Source organism: Aethalodelphis obliquidens, unplaced genomic scaffold (genome assembly GCF_003676395.1).
Source record: "Aethalodelphis obliquidens isolate GAN/ISIS:26980383/991018 unplaced genomic scaffold, ASM367639v1 scaffold90, whole genome shotgun sequence".
NCBI lineage: Eukaryota > Metazoa > Chordata > Mammalia > Artiodactyla > Delphinidae > Aethalodelphis > Aethalodelphis obliquidens.
The window spans coordinates 1,485,977-1,505,528 of NW_020838034.1; the positions used below are offsets into that span (position 1 = coordinate 1,485,977).

General features: G+C 56.8%; 2 protein-coding genes across 5 annotated transcripts; both read right to left on the bottom strand.

The window, feature by feature from the left end:
- Positions 1-3,571: 3,571 nt before the first annotated feature.
- Positions 3,572-14,260, bottom strand: PBXIP1 (PBX homeobox interacting protein 1). Of its 4 annotated transcripts, none has more exons than XM_027095282.1 (11): positions 14,170-14,260; positions 11,702-11,788; positions 9,836-9,962; positions 9,516-9,580; positions 9,277-9,442; positions 7,410-7,643; positions 7,258-7,281; positions 6,882-6,964; positions 6,666-6,797; positions 4,839-6,070; positions 3,572-4,256 (listed from the first exon to the last, which is right to left on the bottom strand). In XM_027095282.1, exons 2-11 carry the CDS (start codon positions 11,750-11,752, stop codon positions 4,175-4,177), a joined length of 2,196 nt encoding a protein of 731 aa, XP_026951083.1. In that variant the 5' UTR covers positions 11,753-11,788; positions 14,170-14,260; the 3' UTR covers positions 3,572-4,174. The 4 variants fall into 4 exon arrangements, with proteins under 4 accessions (XP_026951083.1, XP_026951085.1, XP_026951086.1 ...); XM_027095284.1 differs by lacking the exon at positions 14,170-14,260 and adding an exon at positions 10,556-10,678; XM_027095285.1 differs by lacking the exon at positions 7,410-7,643.
- An 829-nt stretch (positions 14,261-15,089) lies between these two features.
- On the bottom strand, positions 15,090-19,300 carry PYGO2 (pygopus family PHD finger 2). The gene is made up of 3 exons (XM_027095292.1): positions 19,030-19,300; positions 18,533-18,582; positions 15,090-17,893 (listed from the first exon to the last, which is right to left on the bottom strand). Exons 1-3 carry the CDS (start codon positions 19,130-19,132, stop codon positions 16,826-16,828), a joined length of 1,221 nt encoding a protein of 406 aa, XP_026951093.1. The 5' UTR covers positions 19,133-19,300; the 3' UTR covers positions 15,090-16,825.
- Between the last annotated feature and the right edge of the window lie 252 nt (positions 19,301-19,552).

Here is a 19,552-nt window from a genome sequence, read left to right on the forward strand (position 1 = left end):
CCAATTTCACATCTCTCCATTCCACCCTTCCGGCTGCCAGCTGCCCTGCACCAGTGTGTATCTCCCTTTTCACGCCCCCTGCCCCTCAGTGCCTTCAGTGGCACCCCTCCCCATTTGCTATGGTAAAGCTCCCCCCTTAGACTTGCAGGCAGGCCTGTGGGAGAACTTGCTTCCTTACAGGAACATGAACTTAACACCGTCTGCCCACCGGGCTGTTCCACCATCTGGAATCCCCTCCCCATCACCTATCCTATTATCTTCAAGGTCCAGCTCCAAGGCCACTCCCTCCTTCCTCTCCACCTCCCTGGCACCATTAAGAGAGTACTTTTAAAACTCTGCTCGGTGTTAAACTAATCCAATTAGCCTCAAGAGCGAGGATTGTGGTCCCCCCTGGGCACCTAGCACAGTGTTGGGTCTTCAATGCTAGTTGGCATCTTTTCCCCGCCAGCTCCTACTACGTGGTTTGGGAACCAACACCCTCTGCTCCCATATCAGTAGTTCACAGAGGCCTCGGCTTCCCCTTAGAGGTTAAGTAAAATAAAAATAAAACTTTTTTGACAGTACTCTACAGTTTAAAAGTCTTCGTCTTTGGGTGACTCCCTCCATCACCACAACAACCCGCGAGGGGTGATCCACAGTCTCACTTCAGTGATGAGAAAGCCTAGCCCTAAAGCGAGGAGGCCCATAGGTGCACAGTGGTGGAGACCGGAGACGGTTTCCTGATTGAAAGCTTGCCCGGGCCACAGGTCTAGCTAGTTAGAAGAGACCTGGCTCAGGGTAAAGAACGGGTGAGCGGGGAAGGGGCCTGCTGTGGTTCTATATGGGCAGGGCCTATTCTGGAAGCCAAGGGCTACCAGAGAGACGGGCAGCAACCTTAAAGGAAGGCTCACAGAGGAGGTATAGGGAACTCAGACAACTCACCAAGAATTAGTTATAAGGAGCTTCTGTGGCTCAGACGGCTGAGTGGTGAAAGCAGAGAGGAGGGACCAGATGTTGTCTGGGTTCAGGGCAACAGCCCCATACCCACACCCTGCGGTGTCCCTTCTAGACCCTCTGTGAGCATGTGAAGTGTGCAGGGACCGGGAACGTCTGTGATCCAGAACAAGATGGGAGGAGGAGACGTCCCGACACCAGGGTGGCCCTGGGAGGTTCCCATGGCAAGAGCCCACCAATCCAGCATGTCCTTGGGCCCAGCAGAGGGGGCTGGGAGTGGTTCTCAAAAGGAACACATGCCTCTGACCCTCAAGGAGCTTATGGCGTGGTGCAGGCCTGAAGGTGACCACCACCTCACTCTAGCCGCCACCCCCATGCCCCCATTCACCAGGATGGGTGGGAGTGAAAGGCAGGAGGGAAGAGCCGGGGCCTGGAGGACCTGGGGAGGCAGGAAGAGACAGAGAAGATCCTGGAGGGGGTAAGGGCTGGAGGGAGCAGTGGTGAGAGAAGGCTGAGCTGAGGGCAACGGGAAAGGGGGTGAGGCTGAAGAATGAAGGGCAGGGATGGGAGGGAGGAAGAGCAGGTTGGGGGACAGCAGGGAAATAAGTTTGGGGAACTGGCCAAAGGAAACAGAATTTTTCCATTTGAGAGGGGAAGGCCCAAGAGGACCCGCTGGGCCACAACTCCAGTGATTCCCCGGAGGCACCCCAGAGCTGAGCTCTTAGCTGGGGAAGTTCCCAGAGGAAAGGGCAGAAGAGCCAAGTGCTTAAAATACCAAGTGCTTAAATTGGAAGGGCCCAGACCAGACCCTGGAGGCCAAGCCGGGCCGTGTGGCAGAGTCCAGGGGGTCTACACACAGGCTCTCCCCACCCCTGCACAGCCAGGAGCTGTCCCCCAGCTCCAGCCTCCCTTGGCTCATCTCCACATGCTGGGCCTATCACCAGAGAGCATCCTATGATCTGGGACTTGGGGTCCCCCCACTTTACCAGTGCTGCTGTGGGTGCATGGGTGTGACGGAGAGGGTGGCCTCATGGCCTGTGATGGGCATGAGGGTCACCGAGACAGGGTAACCAGAATGGCCAGTGTCCCTGGTGTCCTGGCCCCTCCCCAACATACCCCTTGGGTTCATGGCTTTTTCTTCCTGATTCAGCAGTGTCAGAAACCTCCAGCTCAGCATATCTACTTCCTGAGTGGCTAAGAAAGAGGAGGGGGCTTGGGGGAACTTCCTAGCGTCCCTGAGAGTTCGTTATGCAAATGAAGGAAATGGGCCCTAGAAATGAAACTGAGAAGCCCCAAGCAGCCCACACCCTCTGGGAACCCAGGGGGCCAGTTTGTGTCCCCTCCCCTGAGCACAGCCCCCTCCCAGGACACGGGATACTAAGGCCTAGCCTGAATCCAGGCAGCATAAATTTTGAGCACCTGCAGAAGGTGAGCAATGTGAACCGAGTAAAATAGGCCTCCTCATGTGGACAATGTTAGGCCAAATCCAGACCCTGGTCCCGGGCCAACCTGTACTTGCTCCTCCTGACCCTCACTCCAGAAATAGAAGCCTCCTTTCCTAAAGCCCCCTTTCACTGACCCTCTGCCTTGGAGGAAGTTCTTCCTTAGGTCTAACTGCAGTCCCTCATGCTGCAGAAAGCAGGCTCCACTGGACTATAAACTCCTTAACACGCCTCTGTATTCTCAGTGCCTCACTGCCTCTGGTACACAATAGACTGCAAATGTTTGCTGAATGAGTGGACCTCGTTCCATGCCCAGCCGGCCCCGCCCCACCCCACAGCTGAATTAAATGAGCTAATACACTTAAAGCCCTTTAACAGTGAGTGGCCCATCCATCGTAGTGTTACAGAAGCAGTTGCTTTCAATTACAGCCCCCTTCTGGGCAGGCCCCCTCAGCTTTACTAACACACTCCTCTGACCTGGCCTGACATCACACCATCATTCTGTCCCCTACACTCCCAAGGTGCTTTCCAGGCCAATCAAGAATCCCAGTCAGGAAGGACTTCCTAAAGAGAAGCCCAGAGGAATCTGGGTCTTCCTGGAAGAGCTAGCCAGAGAGACGGCCCAAATCAGTGGGGTGGGGGGCGTCCAAGATTTGGGGTACTAAAGTAGTGAGGGAGGTGATGTCTGGAGCAAATGTGGAGCCGAGGCACCACCTAGTGGTTCCCTCACCTCCCCAATCCTGGGGGAGGTGCGGGGGTGGGTCGGGGGTCCCCTTCTCCTCCCTCCTCCACACCCTGAAGGGAGTGAAATCACTTTTGAGTGCCAAATACAAGACGGGTATTTGGTTTACACTGCTTTATTTAATCTCTTCTCCAGCCCCTCAGTCTCCTTTTTTGAGGATTAGAAACCCAAGGCTCCCAGGGATTAACTTGCCCAAAATCACTCAAACTGGATTTGAGCCCAAGGCTCAGACTCCAAAACCCATTCGCATATTTCTACATCTCCCAGGGGTGCAGCCAAGGCAGCTGTGAGCAAAATGGGGAGCTCCGGCCCAGAGGGCCTGAGGTTTGCTGCGAGGGTGAGGTGACTGGGAGGAGTATACGGGAGAAGGTGAGCACCAGTGCCTACAAGGCGGTGGGTGTGGATGTCCCTTGTGCTTAGAAACAGCCCCAAGTGACAGAGTCTCCACCCGGTGTCACAGCTCCAACAGCATTTTATTGGGATCTGAGTCTACAGTTCACGTGTGGAGGTGAGCAGCAAGGCTTAAAAGGGGGTTGTACCCCCCTGGGGACAGCTCCTTCCAAATCTAACAAAACGCCAGGGGAAACCCTCATGCTGGGCCCCCAGCCAGCCAGGCTAGTCAAATCCCAGGGGGCCCGGGTCAGTGCGTGCAGCCAAGGAACCCACTCTCCCCCTCCCCGACACACACACACACACACACACACACACACACACACACACACACACGAGGAGGAAAGCTCTCTGGCTTCAGAATTAGAATTGCCCCCATCCCCTCTACCTCCACCCCACCCCCCAAAAAACAGGCTTCTCTCCCCTCCCCCCTTCACACTGGCGTGACACAATCAGGCTGCAAGGGTCACGGCCCAGGGTCCTGAGCGTTTGCATACATTTGCATAGATAGCAAGGCAGGTCCAGCTAAGACCTTTTTCTAGCAAAAGTGGTTTCAGTTCGGGGCTGGGTGATTTCCGCTCTCCTCGGTGAAGGATATCCAAGGACACCAAACGAGCCAAGGGAGGTGGCAGTTTAACGGTTCCCAGGGGACAGACAGCACGGGGCCTCAGCCCTGGCGCTGGTGGCTGTGTTCCTCCCTGGGCCCCACAACTCTGGGTTTCCGCCAGTGTTTGTCCTTCTTCCCAGACCTGTGGAGAGGCATGGGGCGGGGCGGGGGGGGGGAGCAGTAAGAGGCCTTTAGACAACAACGCCACATCCACATGATGAGAAGGCGCTCCCTGAGGAGCGGGGACCCTGCTCCTCTTAAAGACAGGCGACACAGGCAGTCACCATCAATCATACGGCCGGGGGGGGGGGGGGGGGGGGGGGGGGGGGGGGGGGGGGGGGGGGGCGGGGGGCGGGGGGGGAGTGTGGCCAGACCTGGTCTCCCAGGATGAAGGCCCCAGCTGGGCAGGCGGGAAGATGGGAAGCAATCTCTCTTGCAGGTATGGGCAGTACAGGGTAACTTGGGAGGAAAAATCCCCCCAGCGCAAAAGAGGACTCCCCAGGACCACTCTGGGGTGAGCACAGGCAGCTTCCTGACCCCAAGGGAAGACAGGAAAAGTACTGGCTAGGGGGGAGGGGAGACCTAAAAGCAGAGATAAAACCTCAAACTGAAGAACACCCCGCCACCACCCCACCCCAGCTCAGGGCCCTGGCTCCTTCACACCCCTTACCATCACCTCCTGCCTCCTGCTCCCACCGACCCAACTCCCCCACAGCTTGCCCACCTCTTCTTCAGTGCTTTGTCTCCAAAGAAGTGGCTGAAGATGAAGTCCTCAAAGTCATCCACCTCATCATCATCCCCTGTCTGTCTCACTGCCACCTCCTCCAGGCTGTCCTCCAAGGCATCTACAAAGTCCCGGAAGCGGAGGCGGTCGTGGCGGAAGATACCGTCCTCACCAAAGTAAGCAGGAGAAAGGGGTAGCTCCTCGGTCAGTTGCCTGGCCCAGGGCAGCCGCGCCAGGTACGTCCTCAGCAGAGAGGCCAGCTCCTGTTGCCGCACAGGGGCCAGCTCCATGCCAAAGAAGGCCAGGCCCTCCTGACGGGCACACTCGTGCACACCCGAGCAGCCCTGGGGTGCCTGGTACTTGTGCCTCAACAGCTCTGCCCAGAGTGGCAGGGGGTCATGCCTGTCTTTAGCCCCCTCCTTCCACTGAGGGTGTTTCTGCCTTTCTCTGGAGGAGTGGTGGCTCCCACTTTTCCTGGGGGGCTCCTTAGAACCCTGTTGCTTGCTGTCCTTCTTGCTAGCCCACTCCTCCACCCATGGTTTGCCCTCCTTCCACCTCCCCGCCAGCTCCCTGTCCTCCTCACCCCCCCAGCTCTTCTTCTTTTCCCGGCCAGATTCCTCCTTCTTATGTTTCCAGTGGTCAGTCTTCCGGTCCCTCTGCCCATCCCACCACTTTTCCTTTCCGCTCCACTCCCTGGAACTCTGGAAGTGCGGCTCCTGATGCCAGGCCTCTGAGGCATTGGCAGGGAACCCAGGGCGCTGGCCCCAGTTCTCCATGCCCTGCAGCTTCTGGGCCAGCCTGTGACCAACCTCAGCCAGGCCAGCATGGGCTGGGTCCCCTCGGCCCACATCCCTCAAGCTCTGCTCCAGGTCCCGCTGCACAGACCCCAGCAGCCGCCGCTGCCTCTCCAACTCTTGCCTTAATGACTGGGCCTCAGCCTCTAGCTGTTTCTTCTGCTCCAGGAAGCCAGGGCTTGGCACCTGCCCCCTTGGGCCTTGCTCCTTGGTGACCTTGCCAGCCCACAGGCCTCTGCCCCCATAGCGACACACCCCATCTGTGCCCCGGACACAGTCAGCCTCCAGGCCCTGGAGCTGGGCCCGCAGCTGCTGCAGCTCTAACTCCAGGGCCCGCTGGGAGGCCTCGCCCTGCTGTAGGGCCCCTCGGAGCCGGGCATTCTCCTCTTCCAGCCCTTTGGGCTGATGCATCAGGCTCTGAAGCTCTTCCTTCTGGGCCTGGAATGGGAGTAGGGATGGAGAGGACAAGGAGGAGTCAAAGACAACCCCAGTGCCTTCTACCCTGATTCCATTTATGGCCTGGGAAACTCAGAGGACTTGGTTCTCATCCCCTGCCCCATCTTCACCCTTCACCAGACCCTGGGATCCCCAAATTCCATCACAGGCCTCAGCGTCTATGTCCTTTTTAAGCACACACTTCTCCGATTCACCGAAAGATAGCCAAGATGTGGCTGTCATTGCCCAATTTCCACCTCCCATACCCAGAGCAGACATTACTAATTGATCCCAGCACTTCTTTCCCATTGGGCCTTGGCATGTTCTTCACATCCTTCTCCACACAATGCTCCAGGTGGACCATGCCAATCAAGCAGAGGTGGCATGCCACGTGAAGCAGGTATGCCAGTCCTGGCCTAACCCTTAGCATGCAGGACATGAACAGAGAACTGAGAAGATGACTTCACTATAGTGGGAAAGGGAGGGGATCAAGGTGTGCGGGTGAATACAGGAAACTTCTTTTGGGGGAGGACACTAGGACAGACAGACACCTGGCCTAGGGAGGGTGTGTAGCCCACCCACTCCTGCTTGTGCCCACCTGCAGCTGGGCCTGCAGCAGCCGGATATCCTGGTTCTCCTTGGCCAGCTTGTCCAGCAGAAGCGCCATGTTCTGCAGGCTGGGAACACTGTCAGGGGGCGCTGAGGTCGGCAGCTGCTGCTTTAGCCCATCCTAAGGGCAAAGGAGCCAGTCACCCCCGCAGCCCTGAATCTCCCCCATCAGGCCCCTCACACCAATGGAGAGTGTCACACATGCCTGCCCATCCCCCTCAGCCTCCAGCATCTCAGTATCCAAGCCGGTATCTGGGAAGACCTGCAGGTCTGCTTCCTCCATGGGCCCTGTGGGAAAGTGAAATCCTGAAACTGGCCCCAAGGCACACAGGGCCCTCTCCTCCACCCCCCCACCCCCCAACACACACAGTCACCCTCCTGCCCTGGACCCGCCCTATGGCTGAGAGTCCAGCGAGGTAAAGGGTCAAGGGTCACCCTGAATAGCTGACAAGACCTATAACTGAGCAAAAAATGTACAGCCGCCAGCATCCCTACTCCTGACCCAGAGAACTGCCCCCATCAGCCTCCCTCAGAGCTGGAAGGGGACAGACACGAACCAGTCAGGGCCCGTCCTCACTCACCACTTTCAGCCTCTGAGAGACCACCTGAAATGGAGACAGAGGAGTCTGGTCAGGCCCTCAGAGGAGGGGGTGGAATGGAATGAAAGTGCGGCAGGAGGGCAGAAGAGGCCAGAGTGGAGGCTTAAGGCCTCATCAGGAGAGGGAGCACTCACCGGAGAAGAGGAGGATCCCCAGGCCCAGCAGAACCAGGGCCCCGAGGAGACACATGTTGAGGGAGATGCCCAGCTCCCTGCCCGCACCCTCACCCCCGGCCTGGTCCTCCACACCCAGGGGGGCCGCAGGCTGAGGAGTGCTGGGCTCCCGGCCCCGCCGTCTCCGCAGACCCTCCACATCCATGTCGGTGTCGTCCTCACTGCTGGAGCAGTGGGCCTCCTCCCTGATCCAAGCTGGAGGAAGGGATGGGGACAGGGCAGTAAAGCAACGGAAGCGATGGGACATACAGAGAGACGGGAAACAGAAGCGAACACGAGAGGCCCCCAGCCCTGACCACAGAGGGGGCACGTGGAGACCCTGCCCACGTCTGCCAGGGCATTAGTGACCACGCCCAGTCTGGAGGCGGGAGACCAGTCCTTTCTTTTTTTTTGAATTTTATTTATTTTTTATACAGTAGGTTCTTATGAATTATCTATTTTACACATATTAGTGTATATATGTCAATCCCAATCTCCCTATTCATCACACCACCACACCACTCCCCCACTTTGCCCCCTTGGTGTCCATACATCTGTTCTCTACGTCTGGGGGGAGACCAGTCCTTTCAATCTGCAAACTACAAGAGCAGCTTTCACCCTAAAAGTGCACTCCTTCCTCCCACACGTGCCTCACGTGGAGCACCTTCCCGGCTCTGGGTTCTGCCCGAACCCTGGCCACTCCTTCCCAGTGCCTCTGCTCAGTCCCTGGCTCTTCCCGGTCCTAGAGGCAGAGGTCCCCCTGGCACCATTTCTGCTCTTCTCACCGTACACACAGTCACCTGCTATCTCACCCACCCCGCTGGCTTCCCCGCAGAGCAGATGAGTCCCTCATCAGTAACTCCCAACCTGGCCTCCCTGGAGCTCCAGGCGTGGACGTCTGTCTGACTGCCTCCTGGCTACTCCCACCTGGGTGTCCCTGGGGACCAAACACTCAACACATTGCCCTCCAAACTGGTTCTTTCTGGTGTTCCCCCACTGCAGGGCAAGACGCCACTGCTCCCACCTAGCCAACCTCAGCCCTCCCTCTTCACCCCACATGCAGACAGTTCGACAATTTGACACCTAAACATCTCAACGTCACTCGCCTTGTATCTGCCTTAGTTCAGGTCTTCCTCGGCTTTGTCAGTTGCCCCCTAAACGGCCCCAGCCCCCGGCCTCCCCCTCCACCCTGTCACCCCTCAACAGAGGTGGACTCATACACTCCTCTGCCACCAGCGCTGGAAACAGCCTCCTCAGCACAGGACAGGGGGTCCCATCCCTTTGTTGATGCTGCAGCCTTGGCCTGGAATGTTCTCTTCCTCCTACCCTACCGACTAAAATCCTACTCTTTGCTCAAGGCTCCACTCAAATGACACCTCCAGTGTGGCCCTTTCCCCAGCTGTCCCTGCCTCTTCCTTCCCCTCGACCTGTCCCGAGACTGACCACCCTCCCCTTCCTTTTTTGCGCCCCTCATAGGTCTGACTTGCATCTTGGCTCGGTCTAGTCCACCTCTTACATAGGCCATGAAGCCAACCTCTTTCCCCAGAGCTGACACGCGGAAGGGACTCAGGGAATGAGAGTTGCATCTAGAGGCAAGAAAAGAGGAGGCCCCACGGCAGAGACAAAATAGTCGACCAGACCCAGGCCCTGCCACTTACCTGCTGTGTGACTTAACCTGAGCCTCAGTGTCCCCAGGGGTGGTGGTGAGGTTTCACTGATACAATTTAAGGAGGGCACCAAGCTGCTAAGTCCTAGGGCCTGGCCCAGAGCTGTGTTCGTAGCGATATCTACTCCCACTCCCACACCTTCTAGAAGGATAGTGACAGGGGGAGACAAGGAGAACTCTCACCTGTTTGGGGGGATGAGAGCAGGCTGTTGGGGGGACTCTGATCCTCCAGGTCCTGTGTGTCCAGTCCCAGGCCTACTGCCTCCGGGGTCTCCTCCAAGTCTCCCTGGACCTCTGTGTCTCCTGAGCCAGGGGACTCCATTCCACGATCATCACCTTCCAGGACACCCTGATGCAGACACAGCTGTGAGCAGCTCCCGGCCCTCCCCATTTCCTACCCTTCCCCCAGTGAAGGTCCTCACCTTGGCCTCAGTCTCCTCTGGCAGACTGGGTCTGGACTGGGAGCTCTCACTCTGGAACAGGGTCTCTGTGGCAGGAGAAAAGGCTAAGGAGAAACACCACTACCCCCCCAATGGAATGTGCTACACGGCCCTCTGGCTCCCACAGGCCCCAACCAAGTTGGAAGGGGAAGGAGAAAGCCAGGGTAGAATGAGGGAAGGTTTTAAATTGAGATTAATGCCAGAAATAAGACCAACCAGCCTCCCTCTCCCTGAGGAAACTGGGAAACACCAGAACATGGAGGAGAGGTGGCTGCACCCCACCCTCAGTAGGGCCCTGTTACCTTCTCCATCCAAGGTCCCAGCTAATTCCTCAGCAGCTGCCTTGGAGGGGCTCCAAGGGGCCTGGGGAGCTCTCTCGGATTCTAGGTCCATCCTGGATTCAGGGCCCAGGGTCTCCACAGGCAGGTTCTGGGGGGGAGCGGCACAAGCAGAAAGGCTGCTCCAGAGGAAGGACAGCAGGACGAAACCAAGGGGTGCTCTACTGGGGTGCCTGGGACTAGCCGCACTGCTCAGGGACCTCAACCCACATCTCACAAAAATATAATACACTCTGTAGTGGGCTGCTCCAAAGTGGGGATGGGGCGGGGGTCAGCTGGCACTGCAGCATCTCAGCTCTACACAGTGTTTGGCCATTCCCTAACCTCACTTGCTGCTCTGAGAACTTTCAGAGGCCAAGTTTCTGTTAAATGAAGAAGTACCACTGGACCAAGGCGGTGGACCACTGTACAAACCTGGTGCCCCCCACCTCCCCAGAGAAGCCGGCTAGAGCCTGGGTCTCCCTCCCCACAAGTGACCAACTCAGTTATTGGTTGGAAGGTGGGAGGATGGCAAGAGAACAAAGTCCCCTGGATGCCTAAGGATCACGGTCCCGACCGCCGCAGGCTTCCCCACAGTTGCCCTCAGAACGGGCCACCCACTCTAGTTACATCTTCCAAGCTTTTCTGGCCTTTCCCCCCTCCCCACACACTCCTCTCCCAGGAGCTGACAGAAACGTGACTCACCCCAGCCACAGCCAGACTGTCTCCCAAGGTGCTCTCAGCCCGGCCGTCCAGCCACGGCCTCTCCTTTCTCCGCCTATGCCCCCTTGACAGGCCACCGCCCGCTCATCCCATCCATGGCTCCCGCTATCCTTCCAAGAATAATTCTTGACCTTAGTATGTTTCTTTACAATTTTCAAGTCACTTTTTTCTCATGGCCCCTCCTACCAGGCAAGAATCACAACTCCCCTTTTACAGGGGAGGACAGAGAGGTGAAACGACTGGCCCAAGGTACCCCAGCTGTCAGCAAAGGCACCTCAACAGGGCGCCAGGGCTCTGGCTCTCCCCTCTGCCGGCCAGCCCTAGTCCATGGGCCCTGCTCCAGCATCATCCTGAGAGCAGCTCCCTCACCCCCAACTGGTCTCCTCAAGGCCACTCAAACCCGACGCCTTTAACTCAAGCTCCTCACCTTCTTCCCTCCCTGCGGTACAAACATACCAAGCCCTTGATAAACCTTGTCCAGACACTCAGCCCCCCAATCCCGCTGGTCCCCTTCTCAGTGGCTTCAGGGCACAGCGGTCTACTGGGATCCCGCCCCACCAACTACAACCTGGACTGCAGGACCTTCAAAACGCTCTCCCCCAGTTCCCGCCCAGCCCACACAGCGGCTGCACCCTCTGCCCAAAGCAGTGATGGTCCTGACTCCCTCCAGCTCAGAGCCCTTCCACGATTTCCCATCAAAGAGGAGGCCCGAATGCCTGAGCCAGGCCCTCCAGGCTTCTTCTGGAGGTTCCCAGGCTCTGGCCCAACCTCACTTCAACACCGTCTGACCCATGTCTCCACCTCCTCCAACGGACCTCCTTGGTCTCCCCCAACACGGCTCTCCCATTGCTGCCTCAGGACCTTTGCTCATGCTGGTCTCCCCACCAGAATATCTTCCCTGCTTCTCACAGCTTACCCCAGCAATTTCCTTCTTTCAAGGCATGGTCCAAGTCCCAACACCTGACTCCTGGGGCCTGATGGCCTTCTCCCTGCCACTAGAGTTCCTCTCACAGCCAGCAGGAGGTGATGCACATGATCACCAAGACCAAGGAAGGGGACAGACCCAGCAAGCAGCCCAGCCCTGTAGGAACCCCCATTCCATGTGGCTCCCAGGCCTGCTTTTCCTACCTCTGAGCCGGCAAGCACCCAGCTATTGTCCGAGTCTGGGCAGGAGGCCATAGTTGCTGAGGTCCCCAAGGCTACTGAGGCTGCCACCTGCAGAGAAAGTCTTTCTTAAGGACCCCAGCTCCCCTCAGGGGAGGCAGGATGGAGACAGCAGCCTCGACCGGGTTCCAAGGTTTAAGGGCTGGGCAGCCACTACCACAGCCAGCCTGGTTCCAGTCTTCTGACCCCAACACCTCAGCTCTTCTGGGCAGTATTTGCCTTTCAAATCAGAACGTACCAACAGCCACAGTGAAGCCTGCCTCTGCCAGGGACCGAAAGAGCCCTTGGTAAACTGGGAAACAGAACTGACCTTGAAAGGTCAGAGAAGCATAGGGCTGGAAGGGCTTTGGGAAAAATCCAGGCCAACTCTCTCATGTTATAGTCAGGGAAAATGAAGGGAAATGAAGGCCAGAAAATGAAGGGAAATGAAGGCCAGAAAATTGGCTGACATGACTTGCCAACGATGAACAGCTAAAAAGAGGAACAACCCAGCCCTCCTTTCACCTCCCCAGCCTTCCCCATAATCACCACCTTCTTCCCCAGAGCCTAGAAAAGAAGACTCAATGGCCTCCTTCACCCCCAAGTCACCCACCCATCACCCACCATAAGTCCTTTCTGTGGTCTAGTTCAGGGGTCTTGTACACTGGCTGCACAATGGAATCACCTAAGATTCTGATACAACTGTGTTCAAGGGTCAGGCTCAGGGAAGGATATTTTTTTAATCTCCCAAATGATTCTCATTTGCAGCCAAGGTTGAGAACAACTGGCATAGCTTAGATCCACCTCAATGTACCTTTAGTAAATCTCTTTGTCACTCTCACTCTCCATTCTAAGTTGTTTCCCTTCTTAGTAAACTCCAGAATTTCATCTTAGGGAACTTGAAGGTGACTGGCAAAAGGGATTTATGGCAGCTATCATGTATAAAGCACTTTACAGTTTGCAAAGCATGGACAAAAATTAGGGTTGTGGTCCTAACCCCTGCTAATCTGCTCTGACTTGGCCGGGTGGGCGTGGGAAGTTACTCCAGTTTCCAAAGCCTGACACAAGGCAGGATGAGAAGAGAAGGACCTACCCCTCCATCCATGGCCTAGACTACTCCCCCAGGCTGGCAATTGGGACCCGGCATAAAGGTGGAGGGATAGAGGAGCTGACCCCCTCGAATCTGGGATTGTGATCCTTTAGAGGAGACTACATGACTGCTTGTTGATGGACTAGAAAGGTGGCAAGTGGAAAAGGACTCTGAAAGGAAACCCTGGGAAAAGGAAGTGAGGCTGGGGTAGAAGTGTGGCAGTTCTACCTTGGGAAACCACCACAATTCCCCCTGCTGTTTGAGCTAGTGTGAGTCCTACATGGTCCCCTAAAAACCTCCTGTGGCCCTTGCCAATCAAGATCCAAGCCCAGGACAGATGAAGGACCCCTCACAGCATCCCCCAATACCCATGCCTCCCAGACACATGCACCCATCCCACAAGGAGACAGGAGAATGGCTGCAGTGACTTCCCCACACCACGTCCAACAGCACATCCCTGGCCGGTTTCTACAGGCATCCACAGAACCATCACTGTGCTGCCTTCTGGTCTCAGGCCCCAACCCCGCCATTCTGTCATCATCTCCCCACCCCCAGTTGCTGCGTGTGACTCTTAACAGGTGGTGGCAGGAAGGAAGTAGCAGCAGCTTGGTCTGAAGTCCCTGTTTATCCCTGGCTGTGTACAGCCTGCTCAGGTCCTCCAGAACCAGGCACCATGGCAACCAGGGTGATGTCAGACACACTGTTTCCATGGAAACCAGCAACGGTATTTGGGTCAACAAGACAAATACTTCTGAGACCCGAACAGAAGACAGTCTGTTCCAAACCCTGGTTGATATCTCTATCTTGGTTGGGTTCACCCAACATTCCAAAAGATCTCCCAGTTCTCCCAAGCCAGCATCTCACTGCCTTATTAGGAAGTTCCTTCTGCTGTTTAATCCCCACCCTTCCCTGCTATTTTCAGATCTCTTTCTTCTCATCAACCTCTTGGAAGAAAACCCACCTCCACCCCCTCCTCACTACTCCCTCTCTTTTCATTCAGGCAGGATTCAACAAAAACGTCCTGTAAGGACTGTCAGGGACTTGTGCTGTTTCTAAAAGACAGCTAAAGGGGGAGCTCTCCCTCTCTGTACAAAGCTGGGAAGTCTCATCCAGCTAATTTCAACCCCTCTAAGAGTTGTTCCCCCAAACCTCTAACGCAAAGGACCTAGGAATTGTCTGGGGGACCCAGAGCAAGTTTCTGTTTTGGAAACGGCCGCCCATGATCCCCCTTCCGCCGGCCCAGAAGTAACAAACAGCTCTGCAGATCCTCGGTGGGGCCCAACCCTTCAGAGTTCTGCCCTTCCTCTCCTCCATCCTTCCTCTCTTACGGAGATCTATGGCCCCTTCCCCGCTAGGGCATTACCTGACCCAGCTCTTGCTTCAGTCTTCAGCTGAACTTGTTGCTGGCTCTCCAGCTTCACAGCCCCGAGAAAGGAAGGTCATGTGACTAAGGACTGGCCAATGGAAAGTCAAGTTCCCTGAGGGGGCGGAAACTTTTGGCCAATAACAGCTAAACTTGAGAGCCAGGGGTGGAGAGCGGGTACCTGCAGAGCCCCTAAACCTGGGCTTACCTCCCGGTGGGACACTGGACTTCCAGCAAACTGAATCCTGGGTCACCTTCCCTCCTTTCCCAGTGTCTAAACAATTTCTGGAGGGAAGACCCAAAACTGAAAGGCAAGGCGTGACATCTCCAGGACAAGGAGCCAGGTTGGTTCCAGGACAGACAGAGACAGCTGCAGGATGGGGGAGGGGAGAGTGGCAAATTATAGGTTGGAAATAGCCCTCCTGCCACTCTCCTTACCCTGCTCCGGTGCGGATTAAGGATGCCGCTGTTTTTTTAAAGGAGGATGGGGGGGCTGAAAAGCATCCAAAAACGAAATCTGCTAGACCAAGGCAGCCCCATCCCCCACCCCTGGAGCTACGCTCGACCCCTAAACCAAACAACTCGGGAGTGGGAGTGCGGGCGCTAACCCCAGAAGCTCTAAAGGCAGTTGTCTCCCTGAAGCCTTGGAGCCAAAGCTCCTGCTTGGCTCCAAGCCTGGCCCAGGAACATGCTCAGAAAGGAAAGTTGTTTCTCGCAGCAGGGACACAGGGCGAGAGGTGGAGCCCAGAGGCCTCCCTGGGCCCTGCGGCTTGTACCAGGGTCAGCAGAGGGGCCCGAGTCTTTCTGCCATTCCCACCTCCAGGGACCCTGAGGGATACCTATCCTCACCCCGCAACCATCCTGACCAGCAGTGCCTGCTTCATTCCAACCCTGTGCACCCCAGCAGCAAGGAGTCCTGGTCTGGATTTTCCAAGTCATTTTATTAACCCAACCGTACAAAACTTTCCCCACCACGTCTCTGCCACCCCCGCTTCCTTCCAAAAAGCAGTGGACTGAGAGGGAGAGAGGGACTGAGCTGACACGCCCACCCCCCTGCAAGAGCCATCTTACCAAATGCAGAGATGGGGGAGACCACAAAAATAGCAACCGATAAAAGAGGGACAAACAGAACCACAAACACAACACAAAGCTCAGCAGTGGTGGTGGGGGGGGCTGCCATCTCTGCTGTTCCGCGGCAGGGAACACTGGAGAGAGGCCCAGAGGCCTCTCCCTTCTTTCTCACAGCCTCAGAGGCTGCATGCTGCACCTGGGCAGGCAAGAGTTCTGCAGTATACCTTTGTCTTCTCTTCACACCCTAGGGTCCCGGGAGAAGTGGGGGCAGGGGAACACCAGCTCCTCTCAGGGCCACACCCCAAGCCTGCCTCCCCCACCCCACTGAGGAATGTGTGCACGAGCTGTAAGGAAGAGACAGCAGCTGTGAGGGGCTCCTGCTCAGGCCGCTGGCCCATCTCTGGCAGGCAGTGCTTACAAAATAAAATAAAAACAAAGCCCAGTGCAGGACCCTGGCTGAGAGGAATGAGAACAGCTAGATCACCAGGCCGGAGAAGATATAAAGAATAGCAGGGAAAGAGAGAAACAAAAAACATCCAGGCTCTGGATTGCATTTTAGTACCATGGCAATAAGGGTCCTGCCACCTCCCCACCCACAGGCAGGGCCAGGGATCCTTTCATCAGGAGAAAAAATGAGGTATAAGGGCTCTGCGCCTCTTCAAGCTTTCCTTCAATCAAACCAGGGAAGCAGGGAAGTAAGGGCGCCAAAAATTGAAGACCAGCGCTGCGAATAATGTGCAACAGATGGGGGGGTGTACAGCCAGAGTCCAGGCTTCCAGGACAGTCCAAACATGAAATATTCTGCTCTGTCAGACCACATATCCCAATTTTTAGCAAGAATATTGTCATTAGGGAAAAAGCACAAGAGAGTCTGAGAAAGGACCAGTGACTTTGGTATGAGGAAGGTATGTCCTGACAGCATCTCTTACCTACTGTCTTGAAGCCCCAAATCACCAAGCCACGTGGCCATAGCCACGTACTCTCCTGCTTCTTCAAGCTATTTGGTTCTCTGAGGGGGGAGGAGTTGGGTAGGTCTTGGAGGAGGCAAGGGGAAGGTAAGAAAAGGGGAAAATCTCCATTTATTCTCTAAAGCTGTTTCCCAGCACCCATGAAAGGGCTACTGCAGAGATGGGAAGAGACCCCCAACTCCTCTGGCCAGAAACCTTTAATACTGGACTCCAAAACCTAAGGCTGGGGGGCTAGATAGGAGTGTTAGGCACAGGTGTCGGGGGTATCCATCATCTGTAGAGGAGACACCCCTGCCCTTCAGGTCTTCCTCCAGCCTCTTTTCTCTTGCAGCCACACCCCTAGGCCTCCAAAGACAGCCACCAAAAATGGCTCTGCTTGGCAGGGCTTTGGTTTCCTGGACCTCTGTAGATGTCAACACGTAAGTTTCCAGAAAAGTGAGCAATCCAGGCTCTTCTGCCTGCCCATCTCAGTTCCTTTTCTGCCCCCAGGAGACATTGTGTTTCTGCCCCATGGGGATGGGAAGCCAGTGGAAACAAGGACCAAGAGCCAGACAGGAAAACAACCACCCTGGAAGAGCAGGGAGGAACGTATGCACTTCCTGCGCACCTCGCCAGCATCACCCATCGTTAGCAGCCACCAGCTGCCCCATGCCCTCGCGGATGTAGACAGACTGGATCTCCTTGGTCTTGAGGCAGAGATCGCAGGCCCAGACAGCAGAGGCCTCAGTGGTCAGCAACCCATAGGCGCTCTCAGTCATGCCCGTGCACTCGCGGTGGAACCACTTCTGGCAGGAAGCCTCACACAGAATGGCATCTTGGTCGTCGTTCACCTCACTCCGACAGGCACCACATGGATACACCAGGCCTGGGGGAGGCTGGGGCCCTGAGCCCGCACTTGTCTTGCCAGGGGGTGCCAGGCTATTGGCATCTGGGGTGCCCCCACCCCGCCCACTGCTGTTTTGGGGAAAACTGGGCTGATTTCCATTAACAGCAGCAGCCGGGGAGCCTGAGTGGGGCTCCTGGGGAAAAGCAGTGGGAGCAGGTGGATTTAAGGGCTTCCCCCCATCCTCACCACCAGGGCCAGGAAAGCCAGGGTCCGGACCAGGGAAGGGACTTGTGTTGGGGGGCAAGCTGGGGAGGCCCTGACCAGGTCTCTGGAGAGGAGAAGGACCAAAAGGTGCCCCTGGCTGGGCAAAGCGTTGAGGGAGAGAAGGGGGGCCCAGCTCCCCTCTGGGAGGCTGTCCCATGGTGGGTGAGATCATGGGGCCAAATCCCCCCACGGGGCCTGGCATCATCTGCCCACCAGGCGGGCTAAAGTTTTGACCCAGAGGCTGGTTGAAGGGTTGGCTGGGAAAGTTCATGTTGCCTGGGGGAGGGTAGCCAGGGCCCTGTGGGGGCATGTTGAAAGCAGGGCCCATGGGGTTGGGAGGGAAAGGGGGGGGCTGTCGACGAAGAGGCTGGGGGCCTCCTCCACCCCCAGTGCCATAGCCTGGGGGTACCTGGCCTGCCATGCCCCCCTGTACACGGAAGCCCCCAAAGGGGACAGGACTGCCCAGGAATGGAGGGGCTGCACCCCCCACCTTAGGGGCTCCGAAGTCATCCTCAAAAGGGTTGGATGCGACCAGGTGATCGACCATGGGAGTCGGGGGTGGCGCAAACTCCGTCAGATGTGAGTATGCAGGGCCCTGGGGGAAAAGAGGAGGGAAAGAGGGTCATGGAGGGAGACGGAGAGCTAAACCAAGAGAGCATCAGAAACACAATACACATTTTTGGAGGCTGGTACTGGCCAGCTCAGATCTTAAATCAAGATGGACCTTAGAATGCAACAAAGAAACTGAGAGTGGAGAGCAGAACCAGCATAGTGCAGTAACTGTGTTTTGAAAACAGGCAGAACTACGCTGGAATCCTAGCTCTGACACTGAGTAACTTCAAGGCCCTGGTGCAGGCATTTAACTTTTTTAAGCCTCAGATTCCTCATCTGTAAAATAGTGACAATGTCCATCTCCCCAAACTGCTAGTTTTAGCACAATCCCTGACACTTAGAAAAGGTTCAGTAAGTGGTAGCTGTTAACATCATGTGGGAAACGCGACAGCACAAACGGGGGAGAGAATGTTTCTAATCCTGACTGGTAAGACCTTTGGTGAAACCATCTCATCCCCACCCCTACCCCTAAAATCTGTTATGAAGTTGAAGGAAAGGACCAGAAACAGAACAAGAAAGACAACTTTCTCTTCTCCCCGCGGCTTATGCAAAGTAGAGACATTGGAGGGGCAGAGCCCAAAGGGGCTGCTAGGAATTACCCCTGCCTCCAACCACCATTCACCTGAGTATTTGACTTCCTTCGCTTCTTTTCTGGGCTCTTCATTTGCAGACCTGGAAAAGTAGTAAAACGCAGACACAAGTTTCCCTGAAGTTTTCCCCAACCTCCTCTCTCGCAGCCATGATATAAGGAACTCTTCTAACTTCACTATACTCTTTGTTTATTTACTTCACAGATACTAACAATGGTACACTTTGAAAAATAAATTGGACGCTACACTCTCAGCTGCCTCTTCCTTCAAATGAGACGCCCCATCTCTTGATACCCTCAGACTCCCAAGTGGCTCCTGAACTCCAGGTGCCCCAAACTCTAGGATCCGCAATCTGTGAACCCCTGCCCGCAACCCCTGAGGGCTTCACCCACCCATCCTTTTCACCTGAGCCTCCCCGACCTTCAGAGCCCTCAGCCAGAGGACCACCACCTCCCCCGCCCGCCAGCCCTCCCTCCGAGCTCCCCGACTTCTCGGCCTCGCCAGCCCCAGGCCCCCTCAGCGCTCTCACCGGCCTTGCCCTGCTTCCTCCCGGTGCTGGGTGGCGCAGGGGGCGGTGCGGGGCCGCCACCTCCCTCCAGCTTGTCCGGTGGGGGCGGCGCCGAGGCGGCCATGGAGTGGGGGACCGGGGTCAGCGGCGGCGGGGGACAGACGCGCCCTGGGGTTGCACCATGGCCCGGAAGGGGAGGCTGGGGCGGCGCAGGCCCCCGCGCGGCAGCAAGCCGGAGGTGCGGCGAGGCGGGGTCGGCGAGCCCGGGGGCCAACTGCACTCTCGCCCAGCCTTACCGCCCGCCCGCGGCCGCAGCCACAGGAACCGGAACTCGGCGTGGCAGCCACCACTGCGCACGGCAAGGAGGGGGAGCGAGGCCCGGGTCACACCCTCCCCCGAGCGCCGGGCGGGCAGGGCGGTACCAAGGCACGACCCTGGGGCGGGGGGCCGTCCCAAGCCCGGGAGCGCCGCGTGCCCGCTCACTAGGGCAGGCGGCGGCCGTGGGCTCTGCGCTGGGCCGTACCATCCCCCGCCGAGGGGCCGC

Excerpts from the sequence above, each read along its gene's own strand:
- PBXIP1 (XM_027095282.1), bottom strand. The coding sequence starts at position 11,752 with ATGGCCTCCTGCCCAGACTCGGACAATAGCTGGGTGCTTGCCGGCTCA. Across the intron at positions 9,443-9,515 it reads CAGAGGAGACTGAGGCCAAG|GGTGTCCTGGAAGGTGATGA; the intron begins GTGAGGACCTTC and ends TGTCTGCATCAG. Across the intron at positions 6,798-6,881 it reads AGGCTGAGGGGGATGGGCAG|GATGGGCTAAAGCAGCAGCT; the intron begins GCATGTGTGACA and ends CTTTGCCCTTAG.
- PYGO2 (XM_027095292.1), bottom strand. The coding sequence starts at position 19,132 with ATGGCCGCCTCGGCGCCGCCCCCACCGGACAAGCTGGAGGGAGGTGGC. Across the intron at positions 18,583-19,029 it reads GAGGAAGCAGGGCAAGGCCG|GTCTGCAAATGAAGAGCCCA; the intron begins GTGAGAGCGCTG and ends CTACTTTTCCAG. Across the intron at positions 17,894-18,532 it reads GAAGGAAGTCAAATACTCAG|GGCCCTGCATACTCACATCT; the intron begins GTGAATGGTGGT and ends CTTTTCCCCCAG.